Genomic DNA, 21,965 nt, shown 5'->3' on the forward strand with positions numbered 1-21,965 from the left:
AGATGCAGGGTTGGATCTCATGAACATGAGATCATAACCTGAGCTGAAATCAAGAATGGAACACTTAACCTACTGAGCCACCCAGGTGCCTGTAAAGTATCTCTCACTTAGGAAAGAAGAACATAGGAAAATACAGAATGTTAAAAAATATTTTCTATCTTCAGTTTTTTAAATGCTCTTAACTTTGTTTATAAACTAGATCTCCAAATTATGGACCAACAAAGCATAACCCAACTAACAAGAAGCCTTTAAATACTGTCTTTTTTTCTAAACCCAACAACTTAGGAATTGTTCTTTGTAAAAACAGTAATTAAAATTTGTCTTGTTTAAACAGTGACATTACATGTCACTTTCAGTGTAGAAAGAGAACAAATGAGGAAAGAGAAAATTGAGAGAAATGAGTTAAACAGTAGGAGAAGATAGATAAGGTAAGAAAAGGCTCAAGAATATAAAAAATTGAAACCATTATGTCTGAATATAAAAACACTAAATATAAAGGATATAAATGAAATGTTTTAAATTATCACATTCTGCTATTTGCTATTAATTACATGAAATGTTGGTTTAAGAAGAAATAGGCTTTCATCAGTTCATCACAGTTTTATCACACTGATTTTGTCAGCACTGGAGCAAAACCTCTGCCACATTAGCTGGAGTTGTCATTAAACAGCTGATTTGCCTGAATCCCCATTAAATTGATAAACTCATTTGCTTATAGACAATGGCATCTGATACTGTTCAAGGTGTTTGGAGATTAAAATCAAAACTGTTGCATGCATAGGCTTATTTATTGATTCTTTTGCGATTTTCACATGTTAAATAGTATTAAAATGTTAATCTCTCCCTCTCCTTAAAATGAAAATACATATTCAACATATATAATATCAACTTAGTAATACATTATTATTGTTATTTGTATGAAAGAAATAGTATTTAATAATTTTAGCCTATTATTCTTTTGTGTATTCCACATAAAACCAAGATTATTCCCAAAGAACATAATATAACTATGACATACAATTCATGTCTCATATGACAGGTATCTTAAAAACTTTCCACTAACGCGAGAAGTATAAAATCATATAAAAAGAGAAAGACTTATTCACAGGGAATACTAGATGATGTTCTCTAAGTCTTAAAAGTAAACAAAAATTGATACTTGTTCTTGATTCTGCAACACCAAGAAATTGAGTAAACAATGATATAAAATTTAATAACTTTGTAATTATCATATATTTCCATGTATATTTTATAGTGAAACAATTTAATGGATAAAAAGGAACAGTCTTTTTAAAACAACAGTGTAAAAATATGCTTATAAGTATATTGTAAGTATCTCATAATAAAGATGAGTTTTATTCTAACAAGTGGTACAGTTTGGGGCTCAAATACTAAGTCCGTTACTAATTTTTTTTCTGGAGTCAAAGATCATTTTTTTGGGATGTAGGAAGATAATATCCAACAATCCTTTATTATCTGGTTATGTTTATCAACATTTACTGCAAGTCTAGTTTTTAGTCAGTTGGTGAGCATGGCCATTTACAAATGGATAGAAGATACCCACCCACATGAGAAGATCTTTATAGGAAATCTTTTCTCCACAAAAAGATAGCTATTTTCCCCTACCGTTTCAGGACTATTAGAACTCAATCCAACAAGTATTTGTTGTAATATAAAAAAATGCTGTGTAATTTTTATAATAATTTAATTAATAACTTAATAATTTTAATAATAATTTTCTCTTTTGAAAACCATAATCTAATTGTATATTCAATTTACTCCATTCAAGAGGTTATAGTTTTAAAATCTTAAATCATTGTGTCTTTCTATTTTATGTATATATCCATTCTTCTCTTTCTGTTTTATATGACAGTTATAGACTTCTTCACTAATAGGGCTTGCATTTCAAGATAAGGCTGCATGTAAACAAATTAACTTTTAAAAATAGAGAGCAATTTCATCTGTAATAATGTGCCAATTCATAAATTATCACTGGTATTTTTTTTCTGAAAGATAAATGACCCATCATATAACACATACTATTAGGTAGTCTAGATGTCTTTGTGTTCTGGGAGATAAGGCTCTTGTATTATTATACCCTAATAAAATGAGTTAATGTTTTAGTATTATCGATAAAAGAGCACTTGGATATATTTAATAACCGAACTGAGAAACACTTAATTTTAGTTGTCTGTAGCAATATAACACAAATTCTCCTGTAAAACAAATTGCACTTTTGGAATATATTTTAATGTGTATTCAACAAAGGAGAAAATGAGGTGATTGAAGTTCAATTTGTAGCATGTTATTAACCATTTCCGCTTGACTAGATGAGTAAAAGGATAATGGATGAGGGTTTTATTATTACCTTTCTGCTAAAATGAAGTGGTATAAAAGATAAGGTGATGAGATTAATGAACATAAGGAAAAGGAGTAATCAATCAAGCTCCAAGAGGGAGGTGAGAATGACAGTACCTTATAAGATCTGTAAGAGCATGTGTCATATAAAAAAAGTAGACTTTATCATTCAGTTTTTACTTAACTGCTGAAAACTAACAGTGTGGCTGGAATACGGAACTAAAACTAACAAGATGATATTTAATCAAACATGCCTGAAGTTCTGCATTTAGTTTTAAGTGGCACACATGGTTGAGATCTAGCCCAGCAGCTGAGTTCCTTACCTCTGAGAGCTAGCAAGTATATCTTTTGAGTCCGTGTGCTGTATCATAGTGTAATCAATAGAACCTAAAATAAGACCTTCTGTTGGACTGTCGTCTGTTTACTTAGTCTCCTGTTTTTGTATTTATTATTGATACGTTTTGAAAAAGATTTCAGAAAGCCAAAGTAATTTTGTGGAGATTCTTGATTTCATAACTATTAATTTTGATTGTGCTTATCTATTCATTCAACAGAATTTGTTGAGTGCCTACTGTGTCCCAGCAAATCTATTCTTAGTGTTGAGGAAATACCAGTAAAGGAATACAGACCATATACTTCTTCCATTGAGCTTATAGTCTAATGGGGCTAGACATACAAATAAATATATATGTCAATTAGTGATGATTACCAAAGAGAAAAATAAAGCAATAATGCCTCTCTAATAGTGTGCTGTTTCAGAAAAGACCTGAATGAAGTGAGGGAACAAGCCATGAGGCCTGTCTAAAGAAAGAACTTTCTGGATAGAGAGAACATTAAGTGCAAAGGCCTAAAGGCAAAAGTATGATCAGAACAGCAAGGAAGTGTGGTGTTTCTGGGAAGTTCACAAAGTGGGACTGAGTTGCAGAAAATTTGGAAAAGATAAAGAGTTACGAAATATAGGCTAAAATATTTTGATTATAAGGATAAATTATTCATGTAACAAATATTCATGGAGTGCCTGAATCTACTCCCAACTCTGAGGATATATGCTAATCAGGACAAAATTCCTTGTCTATGTAACTTCCATTCCAAGGGTAAGAGGGATAATATGTAAATAAATAGTTGAACAAGATAATATCAGATAATATAGTGCTTTGAGAAAATAAAACAGTGAGAATGGCTTAGGAAAAAAGGGCCTATGAAAATTTAGATTAAACTAATTCATGTTGCTGGTACTTTTCCTAATCTTATCTTATTCCTGAATTCAAATCCTAACAGTGAGATCATAGATAGAATTTATTGTGATTCTCTAATTCTTACTTCACATTACTGTTATCAGGATTTAGTTGAGACATAATGTATGTGAAGCACCTACCACAGAGTCTTTGTCTTCTTTTCTTGCTCATCTAAAATCTAAAAGAGCAAGAGAAGAATGTTGTTTAGTAATTGTCTCAGTTTAGGTTTCCCCGGATTGAGTTGCTGAGACAGGGGTTCAAGTGCAAGTTTTCTTGTTTAGGAAATTCAGGTGATACCAGTGGGGATGTGGGACAATGATACAGGCAAAAGGGAGACAATGATGGGCACCTAATACACCAACTATTAGAGGAGTCTAATACTATGGACTTTTTCAGAAACAGTGTAAAATATGTCACAGAATTACCCGTCGGAGAGTTAAGGGAGCTGTGGTATTTACACACCCAACTTCTGAGAGTTATTTCGGTTAAGGATGCCTAGCCCAACCACCACTTCCCTCAAGTACAGAATCCTCAGGTACAGAGATGTAAGTGCTGGTATTTGGAAGTCTGCAGGGGGACCCTGAGAGTTCGAAGGGGTGTGGGCAGGGCCCTGGCAATGTCTGCTATGGTAACTAATTCTTTTTTCAGGCAAGTAGAGTTCCTGAGTAATTTAGTGTTTGTCTCTAAGTTCCTGTTTTCCTCATGTCCCTTTTTTTCTTGATCCCTGTATTTCTTTCCTTGCTTTCTCTAAACTTTTCTGATTGCTTAACACTTTTGTACCTTCAAAGAGAATGGGTGCCCTGAATGGCTGACAGATTTTAAGATTCATGCCTGAGGATAGGCAATTCCATTAAATTTTCTTCTGAATTTAGATGAGTCATGAAGAGAATAAACCAGATTATGTAACATGTATTTCTCCTTATGCCGGAATTGTCTATTCACATATTCAGTATCAAAAGATTCACATATCTATTCAAATATTAATTCCTGCCCAAATTGACAAAGACAGCTTGTTCGGCATTTTTGAAAATGGAAGGATTGTGAAATGACATGTCTGGCATTGGTTTTTAAAATACTCTAGAAAGAAAAGTGTAGTTACAAACAGAAAAAGCAAGATTGGCAAAATTGATAATTACTGAATCTAGGTGATGGATACATAGGAATTTTTATACTTTTCCTCTACTTTAGATATATGTCTGAAATTTTTCATAACAAAAAGTAGAGAAAAGAATGTATTGTTATAATCTACCTTGTCTTAAGCAGAATTCTTGCTTTATATATAAGCTAATAATTAGTGTTTGTTTTACATGGATGCTCAGTGACATCTCCACTCCTGTCGCTGCTCCCATGATGACAAATCAAAAACTTGGAATCGATGAAGTGTAACTTTTAGGTCAGTACAAAGTAGATTTGAGAAGACACATGTCACTGTGAAGGTGACACACGTATCCCTGTGAAGGTAGGGTGGCTTCCAGGTCAGCTGGTTTGAAATCTGAACCCTGCTTCTACAGACACACAACCTACCTATGCCAATAAACCAGTTACCTGGTGACCGCTCGGTTCTGGAAGCACAAACAGAATAATTACAGCAGGAACCATTGGAACTGCTTGTCACATATTGTAGGTATAATGTGTGATATTTTGATATATGATAAATGATAACATCTATTATTTCTATGGGGAAAAACAGTCTCCATACTAAGTCTTGGTGATATGTGTGGTCTCACTGTGGAGGTGGATGTGTCAGGTTGTCATCAGGTAAGGAGATTAACATTTTAATTATTTTGCTCTTGTACCTTCATTTGATTCCACCCCCACCCCCCCGCCCCCGAAAATCTGACTGTAGTTTGGCCTCTCATAGAAATAAATAATAAAAGGAGTGATGTCTCATTCAAAGGACGAAAGATCCTAGTTATTTTGCATCTATATTCTGTGTTTGTTTTAAAACCTTGTTTCTTATTTTCAGTGTTGTTGTGGTGGGGTTTTGTTTTGTTTTGTTTTTTGTTTTTGGTTTTGGTTTTTGGGTTTTTTTTGCTAATCCATTTGTCTTTAAGAAAGTAAGATATTACATACCTAAGAAATCTAATGTTGCTGGTAGGCTCTTTATTGCCTGGACTCAGACTGCCCCTTGTCTTGACCCGTTTCTCTCAGTAACCATATTCCCTTTAAAAAAAAAAAAACGAAACAAAAAAGTGATGGACTTACACTACTCTTTTTCAAAGTCATCAACTTTAAACATTATACATAGAGCTTCTTTTTATGGAAATTGAGCATGGGTCACTGTTTCATCATTTTCCTCACAAATGATTTTCCCTATCCCTATTCTCCAAATATAGGTATATCACAATCTAATTAGATCAAAAGTCAATGTGTGCAATATAATGACTATGTAAATAATGGTCACTATTGAAAACTATGTAATAATGGTCTTCAAACAATCCATCATTTCTATATTTTTGCATAAAGGATCCCTGAATCAGTCAAGTTTAGGTTAGGAAATCAAAGTACTTTTCGTAATTCCGAATAAAGGAGTTTAATGGAATTAGGAGCCTAGCACAACCAGTGGAAAACTATTGCTGGTTTTTAAGAATGTGGAAGTACAGGAATTTCAGGTGAACCACAACTACTAATATCAGTTGTCTTTGGCACCTGAAAGCTACTGCATCTGCCTTTGAGTGCTCTGGAGAGTAATGGCTTCTCATTTTCTTCTGCCATCTAAATCTTGTACAAATGCTTTCATTGGGGGCTCTAAACTAAAATCTGCTGGCAAGGGATGTAGGAAATCTAGTTTATAAGGTTTCCGTTCCTACTCTATGGGCATAGAGCTTCAAAGAGCAGAGACGATGCTGAGAATAAAGAAGCAATCTCCAGCACATTTCACTTTCTCTTCCTTTTTTCTGCTCCAGCCTTCAAGATTATTTGCTTTTTCTGCAGGGTCCATAGCTCTCATTTTAGGATTTATGCTACATTGGACTCTCTGTTTCCTAGATCCCATTCTTACTTTTCCTTACAACTCATTTGTTTTGCTAATGCTCATCCTCTACTAACTTTTTAAGAAGTGCATAGGATATAATTGTTTTGAATTTTTGAATATCTGAAATAATCTTTAATCTTCATGTTTGATTGATAGTTTGGGTATAGAATTGCAAGTGGAATATCACTTTTCTTCAGAATTTTGAAATCTGACTTCACTTTTCTAGATTCTACTGCTGCTCTTAAAAAATGTTAGTCCATTCTGATTGTTATTCTTTTGAATATGACTTTTCTTTCATTTTGGAAAATCTTAGGACCTTTGACACCAGCTCAGTTTTTTAATTATTTGCCTTAATGTGGCTCTCATTTCACTGGGTAGACACTTGACATTTTGAGGTTTATGACCTTCAGTTTTGAAATTTGTTCATTTTTATTTCCTTCTCTGTTTTCTCTCTTTTCTGAAATGCTGTATATCCTCGATTCATCCTTTAATTTATATTGCATTTTCTTTCCTGTTTTTCTCTTCTTAAATTATTTCCCTGGGATTTTTCTCAACATTATATTTTCTCTGAAGGGTTTTTTTTTCTTTGCTTAAAATTTCAATTGTAAGGAGCTCTCTTTTTTTATTCCCTTTTTGAAGGGAGGTATAACATCCAAACTTTGTTATATACTTGTAAGATTTTCTGTCACATAGTTTCTATCACATAGTTTCTAAGTTCATTCTGTTCTCTGAATTCTCTTTTTCTTTGTCAAGTTTTGCCCCCCCCCCCAATTTTTTTTGATCTTTGTCATGTTGGAGGCTTCCCTCAAATTACAGGAGATGCTTGGCTGTTGAGTGCAGCCCTTGGAGACATAATTGGAAGCTCTATATGACAGGTGTATTTCTTGGGCTTTTTCTGTAGTGTTAGCAGCTTATGAGTCATCTTGTCCATTTGGCAGACCCAGCATCTGAATGCCTTTTCTTTGGGACTATTCACTTTCTCTAAATAATAATCCTTCTTTTACCTGAGCATTATGTGTATTGATGATGGGCGATGTGGGGGTGGAAGAGTAGAGGATGCATAGTGGGTCTGCTAGTAATCTAACAAATAGGGAGGAGTGACAAGTATATTGACTTTCTCTTTTCTCTTTTGTTGCAGCCATTCACCTATTCCTATTTGCTACTGTGGCTGGGGTCTCTAATTTCTCAGCAGATGAATCTAGGGTTCCCCATGGGTGAGGAGACAGGAGAGAAAAAAGAGTTAATTGAATCTTCAGCTAGAGGGTGAGGTTTGGGGTTCAGCTAGTCTCTAGAATTTTAACCCATCTTTCTCTTTTTATAAACTCATTTTCTATATTCCTTAGTATGTTTAAGGGCTGAGAATCTTGGGAAGTCTGGCGAATGAATTAGGTGACTTTTTATCACTGTCCTCTTCGTAACTACTTAAGTTGTGACTTCGTTCCTCTTGCTGAATTAATGATCGCTGGTATGTATCTTTATGACTTCCGAAATGTTACTAAAATTTCTTTGCTGCAGTTTTCCTTTACATACTTTTTTTGATCTTTGGATTGATGTCTTTAAAAAATTTTTCTACATAATTTAACTAAGGTTTAGGTTTTTCAACAGATATGAAGACATTTGACTACAAGTAACCAAAATCTCAGCTGAAGTATTTAAAAAAATACTGTATTTCTTACCTAACAGATAGTTACTGATATGGTTCAGCTGTTCAATTATGCTTTCACTTAACAGACTTTTTCTACTCCTCTAGTTGTTACTCACTGTCTCATGTTTCCACGCATGTCTCCTTGTGAATGCAAGATGAGTCACAGGCAGGAGAAATAAAGGAATAAATATTGAAAACAATTAGAAATAAATGAACTTAACTATATATTAACTTTTTGTCAAAACTACACAGATAAGAATTACTTTCCAGTAACACTAAGGCAAAGTGTTCTGATTATACATTTCTGGTTGGACATATAGTAAGAATAAAATTTGCAAAGAATTTCTTTTTGTTTAAAACTTTTTAACGTTTATTTATTTTTGAGAGACAGAGCACGGGCGGGGGAAGGGCAGAAAGAGAGGGAGGCGCAGAATCCTAAGCAGGTTCCAGGCTCCGAGCTGTCAGCACAGAGCCTGATGCAGGGTTTGAACCCATGAACTGTGAGATCATGACCTGAGACAAAGTCAGATGCTCAACCAACTGAGCCACCCAGGTGCCCTGCAAAGAATTTCTTAAGCTTAGTTTTTGATGTAATATTAACATGCCCTTTTGAAATTATTATATGTATTTTCCAGAATAAAGCAATTAAGTAAGTATGTTAATTATTGTTAGGAACAAACATTTTCAACATAAGAAGAAAAGATTCAGGGGTGCCTGGGTAGCTCAGTCAGTTGAGCATCCAACTTCGTCTCAGGTCATGATCTCACAGTTCGTGAGTTCGAGCCCTGCATCGGGCTCCTCCTTGTGGTGCAGAGCCTACTTGGAATTCTCTCTCCCTCCCTCTCTCTCTGCCTCTTCCCCACTTGCTCTCTCTCTCTCTCTCTCTTTTTTTTTTTAATTTTTTTAACATTTATTTATTGTTGAGAGAGAGAGGCAGAGCATGAGCAGGGGAGGGGGAGAGAGAGAGAGAGATACAGAATGTGAAGCAGGCTCCAGGCTCTGAGCTGTTTGTTAGCACAGAGCCCGATGCAGGGTCAAACTCACAAACAGCAAGACCATGACCTGAGCTGAAGTTGGACGCTCAACCGACTGAGCTACCCAGGCGCCCTGCTCTCTCTCTTAAAATAAATAAACCTAAAAAAAGAAAAAAGATTCAAATATTAATCAATGAATTAAAAATATAATCTTAACATTGAATTGGAAATATTAGTACTAGCTCATGTTTTATTTTTTCTCTCTGAAGAATACATCACAATTCACCAAGGCAACCTTGATTGCCTTCTTGATTCATGGCAACCTTAGTGCTTCAGTAATTTTTTTAAAGTTTATTTTGAGAGAGACAGAGCCTGCAAGCATGAATGTGCGGGGCAGGGGCAGAGAGAGAAGGAGAATCCCAAGTAGGCTGTCAGCATAGAGCCCAACACCGGGCTCAATCTCACAAGCCATGAGATCTTGACCTGTGCTGAAATCAAGAGTAATAATGCTGTAGTAAACATAGGGGTACATATTTCATGGGGAATTAATGCTTTTGTTTTCTTTGGGTAAATACCTGGTAAGGGAATTACTAGATCATACTGTATTTATATTTTTAATTTTTGAGGAACCTCCATATCATTTTCCATAGTGGCCGCACCAATGTATATTCCCACCAACAGTGCACAAGATTTCCCTTTTCTCTGCATCCAACACTTGTAATTTCTTGTCTTTTTAATTCTACTCATTCTGACAGGTGTGAGGTAATATCTCATTATGGTTTTGGTTTGCATTTCTCCGATGATGAGTGATGTTGATTATCTTTTTATGGGTCTTTTCACCATCTGTGTGTCTTCTTTGGGAAAATGTCTATTCAGGTTCTCTGCCCATTTTTTAATCAGATATTTTGGTGTTGAATTGTAAGAGTTATTTATATATTTTGGATATTAACCCCTTATTGGATATAGCATTTGCAAATCCCTTCTCCCATTCAGTGGGTTGCCTTTCCATTTTGTTGATGGTTTCCTTTGCTGTGCAAAAGCTTTTTATTTTGGTGTAGTCCCAATAGTTTATTTTTGCTTTTGTTTCCCTTCCCTCTGAGGAGACTGATTCAGAAAAATATTGCTAAGGCTGATGTCTAACAGATTATTGCCTGTGTTTTCCTTTAGGAATTTATACCTTCAGGTCTTATATTTAGGTCTTTAATCCCTTTTGAGTTAATTTTTGTATATGGTGTGTGAAAGTGGTCCAGTTTAATTCTTTACAAAAATTGTTTTTTAATTGATGTATAGTTGACACATAATGTTACCTCAGTTTTCGGCGTGCAACGTAGTGATTCAACACCAGCTTTATTCTGCATATCACCATTTATCATCAAGACAGACTTTTCCCCAGTGTGTATTCTTTCCTCCTTTGTCATAGATTAATTGACCATATAAATGTGAGATTATTTCTGGGCTCTCTATTCTATTTCATTGATCCATGTGTCTATTTTTGTGCCCATACCATGCTCTTTTGGTTACTGTAGCTTTGTAGTATAGTTTGAATTTAGGGTTCTGATACATCCAGAACCTTTTTTTTTCCCTTGAGGTTGCTTTGACTATTTAAGGTATTTTGTGATTCTGCATCAATTTTAGGCTGATTTATTCTAGTTCTGTGAAAGATACTATTGGTATTTTGATAAGTTTGCTGCAGTGACCTGGTGTGCCTTGGTGCATGTTTCTTATTAGTTCTTCCTAACAAAATTGACCTAAAAGCAGGGAGTGCCCCTATTGCCTAGGTTATGGTCTCTAAATACCATTTTCTACTAAGGAAAATCCTATATATTGAGAATGCAAAACTTTCCCTATAAGTCACTGAAGAGATTTCCTGACATGCTTGCATCTCATTTTGGAGAAATGGGTGACTCTAGGAATAGGGGATAGAGGGCCAAATTAAATGATACCATGAAGAACTAATTAACCAAATATAGAATGTAGAAAATTTTGTAACATAAATAGCCCAGTTTCCCTTAATAGTGGTATAATGGGAGGAGAGATTCTCATTGATTAAAAACTTGTAAAGTATATCAGCCAGATCTATATATGGATTCAATTACTGTTTAGAAATAGTTATATGGAAAAAAAGATATATTTTGAGGCAATCAGGATTTTTACACGATAATTTTAAGGAATTTTTTTTGTTACATGTGATAATGGCATCATGTTTGCATTGATTAAAAAGAAATGTCTCTATCTGTTAGAGATCCATACTGAGGAATTTATAGATGCATGATAGGCTGATTTACTTTAAAATCATCCTGAAAGAAAAATACTCCTCAAAGGAAAAAAAAAGTCACAAGGGAGAGAAAAGAAACAGAAATTCTTGAAATTATATGATAGTATATATCAACCAGTCTATTTTTGTGTGCCTGAACATTTTCTTAATAAAAAGTTTAAAATGAAGAGGAACAAGGGAAGGGAGAAAGGACACAACAGTATATCTATTATTTGTTTTATTGAGAAAATGATATGTTTCCTACAGTTTCCCTTGGCAAATTTCCTTGTATATCTCATTAACTAAGACTACAGGCAGTCTCTGTCTTGAAGGGAGGGCATTTATAGAGCAAGAGAAACCTCTGATATAGAGGATGGCAAGAAAGAAGGGAAGCGTGATCTAACCTTTAAGGTCTGCCATAGGGGAAGAGAAAAGATAAAAATTTATGGTCAGTCTGCCAGGATTAACCAGAAGAGAGCCATTATAGTCCTTATTTTAAATTAGTAAACTGTAATTCTGAATTTAATCAGCCCTCTTTCTTCTTTTTTTCTGCAGAATGCATTTCACAGAATATATTCTATGTCTAATCTCCTCATGGGTATTTGTGCTTTCTATAGATTTTTAAAAGTTATTTTTTTATATTTTGGTCCCTGTGTACTTGGTTAATAGGAATATATTCCTAAAAGATGAATCTTGTTTTGTTTCCATTTCTGAACCTGTAAAATTAGTTAGTAAACCCTTGGAGTCTGTTGAATTTACTAAGGTTATTCCACCATATGAGGAGCTAGGTAGTCAGCCAGCCTGCCTCGTTAAGTAATGTTTACTTCTTTTCATCGAATGGCAAGATAAATGGGAAGAGAAAAAAGATCAGAAATTTGAGAGGAACACAATAAAGCTTATTTGGGTATGGAAAGATATGTATATCTGTTTTTGTTTGTTTGTTGGTTGGTTGGTTTTTCTGTAACCTTAGCATACTATAGTCTATATACTCTTATTCAGTTCGGAAAATCAGAGTCAGAATATACCTAGTGTAAAAGAGAAGTCACGTGTATATATATATTGAACAATAATAGGTGGTTTGTAAAACTTAAGAAATGTCTTTATCATTATATTACTGAATCTTGGTTTTTCAGACTTATACCATGATATTTTGATGACATTGTAACTACACTAAAATCTACACTAAAACAGAAAAATCTACACTAAAACAGAAGCCTTGGCTAAAGTGAACCTGTATTTTCTTCTATTTGTTGTGGAGATCTGTGGTTAGTTTGAATGATGACCTAATCTATGTCAGAGGCAGGTAGGCCATTTATCTAGGACACAGCCCATTTTCACACACATAGTCACTGAGGCTGAATTATTTGCTATCTCAATGGGTATTATGGATTGAACTTGAGTTTTTGATAAATGGTCATCAAAGTAATGAATCTATGGGACTCTGAATAAAAGAACATAACTGCAAAACTCTGAAACCAAACTGTTCTCTTAGAAGGAAAAAAAAAGCCAGAATAGCCAAATATGTCATTTCCTAACCAGGAACAACATAAAATAATATTTTGTTCAGTTTTCCAAATATGTAGAATATGAGAAATGCCTTACGATGCTCACTTTATGGCTAATGTGTTAAATAAAAACATTAATGGGAAAAAATTGTAAGTCTATTTTCAGTAATATAGATTTTAAATCTATTTAAAAAGAAATTTAATTTAGTAAAGTTGACCTTTGTAATTGGACAGTGTATTAAGGAGATCCTCAACTTTCTGAACAAGTATCAAAATATACATAGACTACTTTTAGAATATTTGAATATTATTAATTAATATAAAAATGATTGCTTCTGCCAGGTTTAAGAGTTGAGATGGATAGAAGTAAGAAGGCCTTTTTGGCCTTGGATGGTTAAAATTCATAGTTTTTGCATGATTCACTCATTTTTGGGGCGAAATAGCATTTTATATGCTAGCCTAGGAATCAAGCCAATATTTATAATATTGTTTCAATTTAATTGATTGCAAGTTTATAGGCTCTGTTTTGAAATAAACCACATTTGTAGATTGAAGGAATTCTCTGCCTTTAGCTGAAGTACAACACTTAAACAGCATTTTTTTACTCCAAATTCTACCTACATTTCTTCATCAGTGACACGTATACCTTACGCTATACCTACAAGCCCTTAATAAATATATTATCAAGTTTAAGAATCGAAGTCCATGTTATTGATAAATGTACAAAATACCTGAATTGTGCATTTGTGTTGGTTTATTTTCCGTTGATTAGAGCATAGTGTAATCAGTGTTTGTGCATGTGGATCTTGGGGTATCTGCTTTGAAAGTCCAGGATTCATTTTAGCTTGAGCATACCACCCCATGGTCACTCCTGTCACAAAGCAGAAAAATTTGACTCTAGGACAAAAATAGTTTAATAGCAAGAGCCCAGGAAATGATTGTAATAATGAAATTTAAAAATCTTGTATGTGTGGATGTATAGGTAGATAATCCCCATTTCAGAGATGAAACTTAAGTCACTCTACCCACCTCCCTCTGAGGTTGGGCTAAACTTAGTGACAGTTCCAAAGAATAAAGTAAAGGAAGAGTATAATAATAACTTTACAATGGAAAAATCTGGCAAATGCCACTTTAACCAAGTGATGAAGGTTGCTATTAGCAGTGATGTCATGTGGATATCACATAATTCCTTCATATGATATGACAAAAAAGGGCACTTTATCTCTATGGTATTCTTTTTTTCCTTCTTATTTTTTATTTGTAATTTTAGAGAAAGAGAAAGGAGTAGGGGAGAGGGGCAGAGGGAAAGAGAGAGAGAACCTCAAGCAGGCTTCATGCTCAGCATGGAGCCCGATGTAGGGCTCAATCTTGTGACCCAGGGATCATGACCTGGGCTGAAATCAAGAGTTGGACACTCAACTGACTAAGCTACCCAGGTGCCCTAACCTCTATGGTATTAAATCTTTTTTTAAAAATGTGTGTTTATTTTTGAGAGAGAGAGAGAGAGAGAAGGGAGCACAGGATCTGAAGCAGGCTCTGTGCTGACAGCAACAAATCCTGATTTGGGACTCGTACGCACGAATTGCGAGATCATGACCTAAGCTGAGGTCAGAAACTCAACTGACTGAACCAGCCAGGTGCACCAACTCTTTGGTGTTCTTAACAGAAACCCCTAACTCCATTATAATTATGAGAAAAACAACAGACAAACCCAGACTGAGAACAGTTTACAGAATTCCTGACCAGCACTTTTGAAGATTTTTAAGGGAATGAAAAGCAGAGCAAGACAGAAAAACTGTCACAGACCAGAGGAGATCGAGGGGACATGAAGTCTAAATGCAATGTTCTATTTTTTATTGGATCCTGGAATAGAAAGAGGGCATTAACAGGAAAAGTTGGTGAAATCCAAATAAAATCTAGAATCAATTAATGATTAAAATAAACTAATGAAGAAAATAAAAACCTTCCATGGAAAGTTTTAATCATAAATTCATTTAAGTTCATTATATTATATATGTGTGTATCATATATATGTATAGTAATATATATATGATATAATATGTATAATAATACATATATATGATACATATATGTATATAAATTGTAAATTCACTCCAAGACTTAATGGAAAACATGACACAATAAGGAAACCTAGGTGAAATCGCAATACAAAAATAGAAACCATAAAAAGAACCAGAACTTTAGAAATGAAAAGCACAGTATTTGAACTGAAAACTTTACTAAGCTTTGCAGTTTATTAAGCATTGAAAAATAAAAGACCAGTAAAACGAAAGAGCGGGCGATAGAAACTATTTGAATGGTAGCACCAAAAGAGAAAAAAAAAAAAAACAAAAAAAACTTATGCAACAGACGAACAGAACTTCAGTTATAGGACAGTGCCAAGTGCTCTAACATACATGTAATGAAAATACTGGAAGTCAATGGGTAGGTTACATATTTTTAAAAGACTTTTAAGAGACATTTTTCCTTATTATTTTTTAAAGGGTGCTGACTTTTTGCAGTAAGTATAATAATAACATATTGTGGAGTTTATAACTTATGTGGAAAGACAATAGCTCACAGAACAGGGGGAAATAGTAAAAAAGATGGTAAGGGGGAAAAGGACCACACTGTTTTAGGATTCTTACGTTATATGTCACAGAGATATATCAGTATTTGAAATTACACTATTAGAAGAAATATAAGTAATTACTAAAAACAAAACAAAGTACTATACATAATAAGACAATATAGGATACAAAATGGAATACTCAAAACAGTCCAAAAGATGGCTGAAAGAAGAAAAAAGGAAATAAAGAATAGATGGTAGAATTAGAGAACAAATGACAAGATTGTGGGCTTAAACCCAACCGTATCAATAATTACCTTAATATAAATGGTCTAAATTAAATAAATGTTTAAAAATTTAAAAACACAGAAAACTTTAAAACCACAGAGATCTTTGGGGTTCCTGCGTGGCTCAGTTGCTTAAGCATCCAACCCTTGATTTCAGCTCAGGTCATAATCTCATGGTTCATGAGTTCGAGCCTCAGATCTGGCTCTGCACTGACAGCATGGAGCCTGCTTGGGATTCTCTCTCTCCCCACTCTCTCTGTCCCTACCATGCTCATGCTTTCTTTTTCAAAATAAGTAAATAAACTTAAAAAAAAAGAAGATCATAGAGATCTCCGAACTTATTAAAAGTGAGACAGGGTATATACTGTTTACACAAGCCGCAATTAAATCTGGAGACACAAGGAAAAAATTATATATATCATGAATATATATATATATATATGTATATATATATATGAATATCATGTATATATATATATGAATATCATGAATATATATATGAATATCATGAATATATACATCATGGAATATACATTCATTATACATATGTGCATGTATATATATATACACACACACACAATGAAAATACTAATCATAAGAAACCTAGAATTCCAGTATTAAATATATATAAAAATAGATTTCAGGAATATTAATAGAGATAAAGAAGGTCATTTCATAATAAGACATCCAGTTCATTGAGAAGATACAACAACCCTAACTGTATATGCATGTGTAGTAGACAGAATAAGAGTTCCCTAAAGACATCATGTCCCAATCCCCAGAGCCTGTGAATATGTTACCTTACATGAAAAAGGGACAGGGACTTTGCAGAGGTGATTAAGTTAATCATCTTGAGGTGGGGAGATTATCCTGGTCTATCTGGGTGAGCCAAATGTTAATATAAGAGTCTTTTTAAGAGAAAGAAGTAGTATCAGAGTTTAGAGAATGAGATGTATTGTCAGAAGCAGAGGTCAGAGTGAGAGAGAGAGAGAGAGAGAGAGATTTAATGATTCTGCACTGTGGGCTTTAAACATGGAGGAGGAAAGAGCCATTGGACAAGGAATGTTGTTGGCTTATAGAAGCTGGAAAAAACAAGAAAATGGATTTTCCTTCCATATCTCCACAGGGAACTCAGACTTGTTTTAGCCCATAAATTCCTGTTTCACACTTCTAACCTCCAGAACTGTAAGATAATTTTGCATTGTTTTAAGCTGCTACATTTGTTGTAATTTGTTATACTGGCAAGACCCTAAAATAGCATCATATAGCAGAGATTTTGAAATAGAAACCAAAAACTGAAAAAGAACTGAAGTAAGAAATATTTAAATTCACAGTTATATTTGGAGATTTAAAAATTATCCTCCCAGTAATTGATAGGGATAAGTCAGTAACTATATAGAAGACTTGAACAACACTAATAACTAATTTAACATAATGGATACTGATAAAACAGTGCTCTCAGTAACTCCAGAATTCCTAGTCCTTACGAGTGCAGATGCAAAATTTTCTGTGAAGACCATTTGTTGAGTCAGAAAACAAGGTGCATTAATTTAACAGAACTTAATCATAGAGATTGTTGTCTACTCAGTGCAGTTAAGCTAGAAATCAAAACTGGCAAGTTATCTGGAAAGTCCCTACATATTTTAAATAAAACCACATATTCCTTTTTTAAAAAAAGAAGAGTAAATCATAAGTGATGTTAGGAAATATTTTAAAATCATAATGAAAAACATATCAAAATTTGTGGGATATAGATGAAAAAGTTCTTAGAGGAAATCTGTAATTATGAAATGCATAATTTTATAAATAACAGTATATGAAACAGAGAAGTTTAAAATCGCAGATGTAAGCTTTATCACTAAGAGGTTAGAAGAAGAACAAATTAAGCCCAAACTAAGCATAAGGAAGGACACAATAAAAATAAAAGAAGAAAATCAATGAAAAAGAAAACAAAAAACAATAAGGAAAGGAATTTTGAAATCAAAAGCTAATTCGACATAAAATTCAATAAGCTTTGTAAACATCTAACCCGACTGATAAAGAGAAAAGACATGAATAACCAATATTGGGAATGAAAGTAAGGAGATCATTCTAGATCTTACAGCAATTAAAAGGATAAAGTTGACAACTTAGAAAAAGTGAATGAATTTCTAGAAAGTATAAAACTTCTAATGCTCATTTTATTAGAAATAACCCCAATAGCTTTCTCTATATTAAAAAAAAAAAAAGAATACATAATAAACCCTATCCTCCAAAGAAAAGCCCAGGTTGAGATGACTTTCCTGGTGAATCCTATCAAACGTATAAGGAAGACATAATGTAAATTTTTTGTAAACTCTTTTGAAAAATAGAAAAGTAGGGAACACAAATTTTCATTTTATAAAGCAATCATAACTGTAATAACCAAATTATTAAAACTTCAGACTAATATCCTTCATGAATATAGGTGAAAAAAAGTCTTTTAAAAATAATAATAAATCAAATTCAGTACTTAAAGGTATATATCATGACTAAGTGGGCTTTTTCCTCAGGAGTACATGTTTATTTTAATATTTGAATAACCCATCATTATTGTTCAGACTAATAAAGGAGAAAAATAATATGATCTCAATAGCTGTGGGGGGAAATTTTGACAAAATTCAGTAGCCAATAATGATTAAAAAAACAACAACAACAATAACTCTCAGCAGAAGTGGAATAGAACCTTCTCACTCCAAAAGGACGTCCTGGAGAAAAACTATAGCTAAATTATATTTGATGGGAAAAACTGAATGTCTTTCCCTTTAAAATTGGGATCAAGCAAAGAACATTTACTTTTCTCACTTTTAGTCAACACTGTACTAGATTCCTAGTTAGTACAATAACACAAGAGAAAGATATTAAACCATATGAATTGGAAATAAAATAAAACTTAATATTTGCAAGCAGCTTTATTGTATCTGGAGAAAATCCTAAGGAATCTACAAAATACTTTTAAAAATAATAAGTGATTTTGGTGATGTCACATGACACAAAATCAAAAAATATATTGTTTTTCCACATAGGAACAATGAATAATTTCAAAAGGGAAATTTAAAAATAACATTGACCACAACATTAAAAAACATGAAATACTAAGGGAAAATTAAATGAAAAAAATATGTAAGATAGGGGCACCTGGGTTTCTCAGTCGGTTAAGTGTCTGACTTTGGCTCAGGTCATGATCTCAGAGTCTGTGGGTTCAAGCCCTGTGTCTGGCTCTGTGCTGACAGCTCAGAGCCTGGAGCCTGCTTCGGATTCTGTGTCTACCTCTCTCTCTGCCCCTTCTCTGCTCACACACTGTCTCTCTCTATAAAAAATAAACATTAAAAATTTTGTTTAGAAAATATGTAAGACTTACTGAAAACTAAACTACAAAATACTACTAAGAAAAAATAATACATAGGCAGATTAAAGAAAACCTTAGTAAGTGGAGAGATATGATACGTTCATGTGTTAAAAGACTCAGTATTGTGAAAATGTTAATTCTTCTCAAATTAGATTTAACCCAATTCTGTTCAAAATCTCAGTAGGTATATTTGAAGAAATTAACAAACTATTTAAAAATTTTTTTTAAGTTTATTTATTTTGAGAGACAGAGCAGAGGGAGGTGAAAGAGAGAGAGAGAGAGAGAGAGAGAGAGAGAGAGAGAGAGAGAGAATATCCCAGGCTGACTCCATGCTGTCCACGTGGAGCAATGCAGGGCTCGAACTCACGAACCATGAGATCATGACCTGAACTGAAACCAAGAGTCGGACACTTAACTGAGCCACCCAGGCATCCCTTGCAAACTGACTTTAAAATACCTTTGTAAAATATTTCTCTTAAAACCCAGAAATCATTTCAAATCATGGATAAAGAAAAAAATAGATTTCAACAAAATTAAATCTATTCATGGCAGTATATTAACAAAATGAGTAAGCAAGCATTAGCTGAAAGAAAATATCCTCAGTACATTTATCTTACAGAGAACATGTTTCTACTAAGTATCAGCAAATCAGTTATGTAAACACAGCTATTTTAATAAAATAAGTGGGCAGGAGATTTGATTAGGGACTTAACAAAAGAATGCATATCAATTGCCAATGAGCACCTGAAAAAGTATGCAACATCATTTGCCATGCTGGAAGATTCGCAGCAAGACCCAACTGCACACTGGAATGGCTAAATAATGACTGGCAACACCAAATATCCATTGGTGGAATATCCAGGTGGAATCATAAAATAGGTGCAGCCACTTTGAAAATTGTTCTGGCAGTTTCTCTCAAGCTAAACATACCACCTAACCTATGAAACAGTAATACAAATCCTAGTTATTTATCTAAGAAAAACGGAGGTAAAAGTACAGAAAAAGGCTACCACACAAATGTTCATATCAACATTATTCTTACTAAACTAAATGAAGGTTCATCAACAAAAGGGTGGATACACCAAATGTATCATATTTATACAGTGGAATACTACTCAGGAATAAAAAAAGGAATGAATTATTCATACACAAACCACATAGATGAACCTCAGAAACATCATGGTGAGTAAAAGAAGCCAGAAACAAAAAAGTACATATTGTATGTTTCCATGGATGTGATGCTCTAGAATAGGCAAAGCTAACCAATGGTGAAAAGAAGCATAACAGTGATTGTTTGGAATGCTGGGGGCATGTTGACTGTGAAGGAGTGTGAGGATCTCTCTGAAATGATAAAAATGTTGTATATCATAGTAGGATGATAACAACATAGATTATGAATTTATTAGAACTCATAAAGCTATAAAAACCTCTTTATATTTTGACCTTAAAATTTTAAGTAAAAAAATAGTAAAGGATTTTAACCCCTAAGGATTTTCTCTTATTTTAATTCTTACATGTGGGAGACTTTGAAAGTTGAACATTATATTCTAAAGAAATAGTTTGCTTTCATTGAAAGGTTGCTATTTTTGATATAAATTATGAATGAAGTAAAATAAACCAAAAAATATAGTTTAGGAAAGGCCTACATTTATAACACCATAAAAATGCATTAAAAGCTAACAGATACATGAAAAGATGCTCAGCATCACCAGTCATCAGGGAAATGCAAATCAAAACCACAATGAGGTACAACCTCACACCTGTCAGGATGACTAAAATAAAAAAGATAAGAAATTGTAGGTATTGGCAAGGATGTGGAGAAAAAGGAACCCTCACACACTGTTGGTAGGAATGCAAATTGGTATAGCACTGTGGAAAACAGTTTGGAGGTTCCTCAAAAAATTAAAAATAGAATTACCATGTGACTTAATACCACTACTGAGAGTTTACCCAAAGAAAATGAAAACAGCAATTCAAAAAGATGTATTCTGTGTTTATTGCAACACCATCTACAATAGTCAAGACATGGGAGCAACCCAAGTATCTATTAATAAATGAATAAAGATGTGGTATGCACACACACACACACACACACACAATGGAATATTATCCATAAAAATGAATGATATCTTGCTGTTTGCAACAACATGGAGAGACCAAAAGCGTATAATGCTAAGTGAAATAAGACAGAGAAAGATAAATACCATGATTTCACTCATATGTGAAATTTTAAGAAACAGAACAGAAAATAAAGTAAACAAACAAAAAAGCAGACTTTTAAATACAGAGAACAGATGGTTGCCAGAAGGAAGGTGGTAGGGACATGGGTGAAACAGGTAGAGAGGATGAAGAGCACACTTACCCTGGTGAACACTGAGCAACATATAGAATTTTTGAATCACTGTATTGTACACCTGAAACTAATATAACACTATGGTAATTATACTTCACTTAAACAAAAATAAAGATGATAAACTAGGTGGGAGGAAAAAATTCATCAACAAATGTGAGTAAATGGTACTATTAATGCTTGTGGCAGAGGGTACAGAGATAAGTACGTAAGGCCATATGTCTACAGAAATAAAATACACTCCCTGAACCCCAGGAAATTCCTCTTGTATCCTCACGGTTATATCAGGCTTATAGAGGTCAGAAATGGGAAAGTAATAAAGTTTGGTGAGCACTGAGTTGGTAACGAAGAAGGTCAGTGTGGGTTTTCAGTTTTGCTACCTAAATCAAGTCCCCATTCTGTGACTGTGAAGGGCTATGACCTGAACCTTTGGTAACTGAGAGTAAT

The 21,965-nt window shown here is 33.8% G+C and overlaps 1 protein-coding gene across 8 annotated transcripts in view; it reads left to right on the forward strand.

The window, feature by feature from the left end:
* The window catches only part of LRBA (LPS responsive beige-like anchor protein), a 775,946-nt gene that overhangs the window by 523,454 nt on the left and 230,527 nt on the right, over positions 1 to 21,965 (forward strand). The window contains exon 1 of one of the 8 annotated variants that reach the window (XM_045056859.1): positions 5,292 to 5,351. The exons of the other annotated variants lie outside the window; for them this stretch is intronic. Within the exon in view, the coding sequence (XP_044912794.1) occupies positions 5,307 to 5,351 (45 nt within the window). The 5' untranslated portion in view covers positions 5,292 to 5,306. Of the gene's footprint in view, positions 1 to 5,291; positions 5,352 to 21,965 lie in introns of those variants that run through there. 8 annotated transcript variants of the gene reach the window in all.

Source organism: Felis catus, chromosome B1 (genome assembly GCF_018350175.1).
Source record: "Felis catus isolate Fca126 chromosome B1, F.catus_Fca126_mat1.0, whole genome shotgun sequence".
In the NCBI taxonomy this organism is placed as follows: domain Eukaryota; kingdom Metazoa; phylum Chordata; class Mammalia; order Carnivora; family Felidae; genus Felis; species Felis catus.